Source organism: Mixophyes fleayi, chromosome 4, assembly GCF_038048845.1.
Source record: "Mixophyes fleayi isolate aMixFle1 chromosome 4, aMixFle1.hap1, whole genome shotgun sequence".
NCBI lineage: Eukaryota > Metazoa > Chordata > Amphibia > Anura > Limnodynastidae > Mixophyes > Mixophyes fleayi.
Window position 1 is genome coordinate 277,402,836 of NC_134405.1, and position 5,497 is coordinate 277,408,332.

The 5,497-nt window shown below is 41.8% G+C and overlaps 1 protein-coding gene across 1 annotated transcript; it reads right to left on the reverse strand.

Annotated features, from left to right (window-relative positions):
- Positions 1–247: 247 nt before the first annotated feature.
- On the reverse strand, positions 248–5,127 carry LOC142150823 (myb-related transcription factor, partner of profilin-like). Its single transcript, XM_075206008.1, has 4 exons — positions 4,810–5,127; positions 4,217–4,425; positions 3,647–3,850; positions 248–285 (listed from the first exon to the last, which is right to left on the reverse strand). Exons 1-4 carry the CDS (start codon positions 5,037–5,039, stop codon positions 248–250), a joined length of 681 nt encoding a protein of 226 aa, XP_075062109.1. The 5' UTR covers positions 5,040–5,127.
- Positions 5,128–5,497: the final 370 nt, after the last annotated feature.

The window sequence follows — 5,497 nt, forward strand, 5'->3', positions numbered from 1 at the left end:
GCACTTTGTTTCAAAGTGGTCCAACACCCACATGCCAGACACAAACCCCCACACTAACAATTATGGGGAATGCATTAGGGCACTAAGCTAGTGGAATCTTGCTACAAGGCCATAATACCATCACCTAGGGTATGAATCATTAGTAATCTTCTTATCTTGTGCAAAAGGTAAGATGCTTATTGTTACGAAGAAACGGGGAGATAAGAGTGAAGCAAAGATGGATTTTCATCCTAGCATAAGAAATTCGTCACTTATGCAGTGGCTTTTGCTTCTTATCTCCCTTTTCTGAGCATGAACAGAGTGGATTAGCTTAAGATAAGCAAAAAATGACAGATAAGATCCTTAATGAATCAGGCCCCTAGTTTGCTCATTGGTCAAGGCAGCTATATGTAAACTTACAGCCACCATAGATACTCCACATGAGAACTAGTTACATTAGTCTGATTACCCATTGTTAGGCAGCAGTCACTTGATATGTTTGCTGAACCTGATAATGTAGGTCTCCAATGTTATTGTGGTGTAGAAGTGTGAAATTTATTCTCAATACCATTTTCATGTAGCTTGCCCTCTGAAAGTGGAAAGTAGTGACAAATTAACATTCCACCTTTGTTTCTCTTCAAAGTGTGTGTCGTAATACCACCTATGTCTGTTTAAACATGCTAGTCAATGTTAACAATAATTTGCAGCATTTGTCCATGCCTTGGGCAAGGGAAGTACAAAGCCTTAATGTACAGATATCCTCCCTTTAGGATTATGGCTCCATGTTCAAATTCCTTTACCACCATCTAATCCAGGGGTGGGCAAACCTGTCCTCAAGGGCCATATCCAGTTCATGTTTTTAGGATTTCTTTAATCATGTACAGCTGAGTTAATCTATTTGGCTGGGTCAGTAATTATCCCGCCTGTTTCTACAGACAGAAATCCTAAAAACATGAACTGGATATGGCCCTTGAGGACAGGTTTGCCCACCCCTGATCTAATCCAAGAGTGTTGGGCCGAGCACACAGTATTTTGAGGGATTAATGTCTGGTAGATATTGTTGATGTTTACATTGTTAGGTGAGGCATCCAGTTTTTTTGGCTTATAGAGGGTGAACGTGTGCAATGGGTACCTGTGTCTGTATTGGCAAGAAATCACAACATACCAAGCTTCAAATGATAATATGTTGCCCGTTATATAAAATTGCTTGGCCTTGCATAAATGTTTTCCAAAACTGGAAGGGAGCCAAATCCAAGTGACGTGCCCACTTTAACAATGAATGTATCAGTGTACATTACGTAAGAAACTCTAGGGTCTGTTTGTTATAATAATGTATTCAAGGTTCCAGATTGGTTTAAACTATCATGGATTGGGGGGATCAGATCATAGAGTTTGGAAAAGTCTTTACAGGATAGAGGAGTTTGGTGGACAAACTACCTCTTGGAGTCTACTTACTTGTATTACAGAGTGTGCTTCTTTGCCTGACCAAACCATATCTATACTCCAAGCTTTTTCATTTGCGTCTTACATGATTAGTCAGACACACAGCACTACATACACCCTTATAGTGTGTCAAACTGTCACGTTAGTCTGTATTCCTTGATCCGAATCAGGGACCCTTGGGATTACCTGCAGCAGGTGTGAATCTGAACAGAGCAGCCTGGATGATCTTCCTGCTCATGTTCTTGCTGATTGTCCAATCTAGCAGGGGAATGAGCAGTCTGAGAATGTGGACACAAACACTGATTTTGGAATGCAGCCAGAAACACTGGGGCCAATAACTATCCACTGGAGAGAAGTGTGTTGTTCAGGCAATGAACAGATCACAGCAGCAGCTTTAAATAGTTTGTCCCAAGCAACTATTGGCTGAGCACTTAATGGGATCACAGGTGCTGAATCTGGTTGATCTGGAATGATCACCTGACTGCATCCAAGATGCCTGTGCACATGCAGCAGAACAAACAGTGTGTGTTTGATTACAAACGGAGCTGTGGAGGACGGGAATGTTGCTGACGACCAGAAGGCACCCAGGTAGCCGTGATATGACAGCGGCTGATGGGGTAAGTGCACCTAAGATCCAAATGTGAGACCCAACCTATATGTGCTTAGTGCAATAAGGTCATGAGGTTACTTGTAAATAACTGTTATGCTAAATGACGTCGAGTGTACCACACACTGTGCATTAGCACTAATCTTAAATACAAATCCCTTATTAGATTTTTAGAATTAGCACAGATTCTTACCTGTACAAAATAGTAGTTAACAATATTTGTCCTGTGCCATCATGGGAAAAAAATTTTTTAAATTTATTTGGGTTACCTTAACACCTGTCTTTTGTGGCTCCTTTGTGTCAGGTTACAGTTTGTGAATGCAATACTTTCTTGACAGAATGATTTGCCCTACCTCTAAAGGGGCACTGTAGTTGCAGGTTGTGTTTGCAATTATTTTGTAAGGCAAATAAAGAAACACTGTGGCAAAAGCATTAAGAAGCTTACCTTGATACACTTCTTGTTTAAGTCTTCTTCAGCAAACCATGGGCCAGAATCATTCTGGAAAGGTAAGGCAAAGTAACTAAGCAAGGGCAAAGCATGTCAGTTTGGAGGGGGATGTAAACCAAAAATGTCATTGGAGATGTAATTTTGGGGTAGGAGAGGTCCTACCTGACATGAACATTTCAGTGTACAAATAAGCTATCAAGTATTTGTGCGGTACATTAGGATACAGACATTTTTTTATTTTCGTGCTCTAAACCTATTGCTAATTTGCACCACTTGCATTTTAAAAGGCTTTTGAGCAGCATTCAGAAATATGTATCCTTGACATCTAGGTTCATTACTCAATCAGGGCCATGGCATGGTTTTGGTCAGCACACTGATATTAGATAAATATTTGTTTGAATACGTTAATGAATCAGCCAGTTTGTTTGGAGATTATACTATGGTTAGACTTGATAACAAGCATTGTTATTACAAAAAACATTATGGAATCTGCCGTACAAAATAAATAGACATTTCAGTAGTAGGAATTTTTTTATTATAAAAAAAAAAAATATACATATTTTCGTCATATATTAAACTATATTTGTTAGGTTAAAACAATACAAATTATTTTTTCCGTGTTTTTTTAAAGCCGGTTGGACGGGAGGCTCCCCTACTCCGACTTCTTGTCACCCGTGATGTAGAGGAGTCAGAGGAACCAGGCAATGGGGCAAGGCAAGCGGGTTGTGTCCGACGAGGTGAAGGTGCAGGGTCAGGGGTTGGGGATGGGGCCACGACAGGCAAGGGGGAAGTGGGCACAACAGGGGATTGGCCATAGCCACGAGCAAAGGCTAAACACATAAGACGACATAGTTCGGGGTCAGGGAGGGCGGAGGCGACAGACACATCAGGGAGGGCGGAGGCGACAGACACATCAGGGAGGGCGGAGGCGACAGACACATCAGGGAGGGCGGAGGCGACAGACAACTGGGTATGGGGGCTGCCGAACAAATAATCTGAGCTGGGTGAAGGGATTGTGCCAGAGGTGCGTTGGGAGTGGACATGCAAGATATCACCCAGGAGTGTTGCAATATTTGTCACTGAAGTATTTAAATTATCCATTTTGGTGGCGAGTGTCGTCAGTAAAGAGGTGTGTGTGCTCATGAAATCGGAGAGTGTGTTAGTGAGACTGGCGATTTGCTGATCCGTGTGTTGGACAGTGCTTGATATGTGTGACAGGTAAACATTCTGTGCAAGAGTGACGTCTTTAAGATTTTCGGCTGCGCGTGCGAGTGTCCGCTGCCTTACATATTCAGCTGGAGGCAGCTGAGGCTCCTCCACATCACGGGCAACTTCATCATCCACTGGTGAAGCAGGCGCCTGCTGCTCACATGCTGTAGAGAGATAATAAGTAAAATAAAGTAAATAGAATCAATGAGTAAGGTGCGATATTATATTGGCAAAAACATCTTACAACGCGTGATGTAGCATTGGTAAAGTGTCAGCTTCCCTTGAATGTGCTAGCAGCCCTTTCCGCTCCCCAAATACAAACATTCCCACTTATGGTCTGACATTTTAGGATGAGCCCTACATATTGAGACCATTTGTCTTCAGTGTGTAAATTTCATTTCCTACTATGTGATAGGCAAACACATTGTGCAATTGAAGTTTACCTTCACACACACATCCTGAGAGTTGACACTTTTACTCAGACAGATACAAAGCTTTACAGACATTAAGTAAGCAAACTCATCATGTACCTAGTGGAGCGGCCTCTCGTGTTCGGGATGGGCTAGAGCCAGTGTCTATGTCGCCCACCCCAACTATCTCCACCAGGGCTATTGCAGCCCTCGCCCGCTCCTCGAGGGGTGTTAAAGTAGTACGTAGTCGAGGCCCCCCACCAGTGCCTTGAGCATGCCTGTGAATCTCAACAAGCTTCGCTTTCAGGCGTCCTTTATAGTCTGCCCATCTGTGGAATAGACAAACATTATTGCCTCACATAGTACCTTCAACTCAAAATGACACATTTTTCAATCAAATACATTGCACGTTTGCTAATCACAACAATTTAACCTTCACATACAGTAATACAGATTTTGCTCTTTTGAAGCGCGTATAATGTGGTACACATATTATGTCAATGTGACCAAGGGCCATGGTGTTAGTTTCTGAAAACAAAGGGCCTGATCAACAAATGCATTGGAGTCACAAGGTGGTTTCACCTCACAGGTGACTAATGCTACTATGTCACAATATCCATATTTATCTCTAGCGATATCTATATATATTATTTGACAAATACACACAGTCAGTAAAGTTAAATAGGGCTATTATTTTTCAATTTAATTCGTACCTTTTCTGTACTTCAACCTTTGTACGCTCATACGGAGATATTTCATTTATGAGCCTTGTGATTTCCTGCCAATGGGTTTGGCGCTCGCGTCCGGTTATTTGGCGGTTCCCACTGTGGAACCTCGCCAGAACCCCTTCTACCAGCACCTCCAGCTCCTCCTCTATGAAGTTGTTTTTACGCCTAGTTGGCAGCCCTGGTGCCTCCACATTACTTGGGCCAGCATCAGACATATTCCTATTTCAAAGATAAGTTGTGTCTTTATAGGCAATGCACACAGTCAGGTGGTGATACAGAATCTAAGCACATTCCCCCCCTACATAAGGTAAAATTTCACAAACTTCTAACTAGGTCTAAAACACATGCCCCTTATTATAATAAACATTGTGGTTTGTCTATTTAACGGCCATTTAGTTTGACCACTGCATTTGGACTGACATATTAGTCAAATACTATAGCAACATTATCCTACTACTACTACTACTACTCTTCACTTTTCAAACCATAACATTGGTTTACAGGTTAGCAACACACCAAAATGAAGGATATCACTCAGTTGCAAACCCTATATTGTGTAATTATTATTAATATTTGGTTACAAATCAGCCAGCAACACACTTAAGTGTGTACTCCAAATGCAATTGTGGAGGTATGTGGGCAAAATAAGTGTATACATTTGGACCCATGTGTC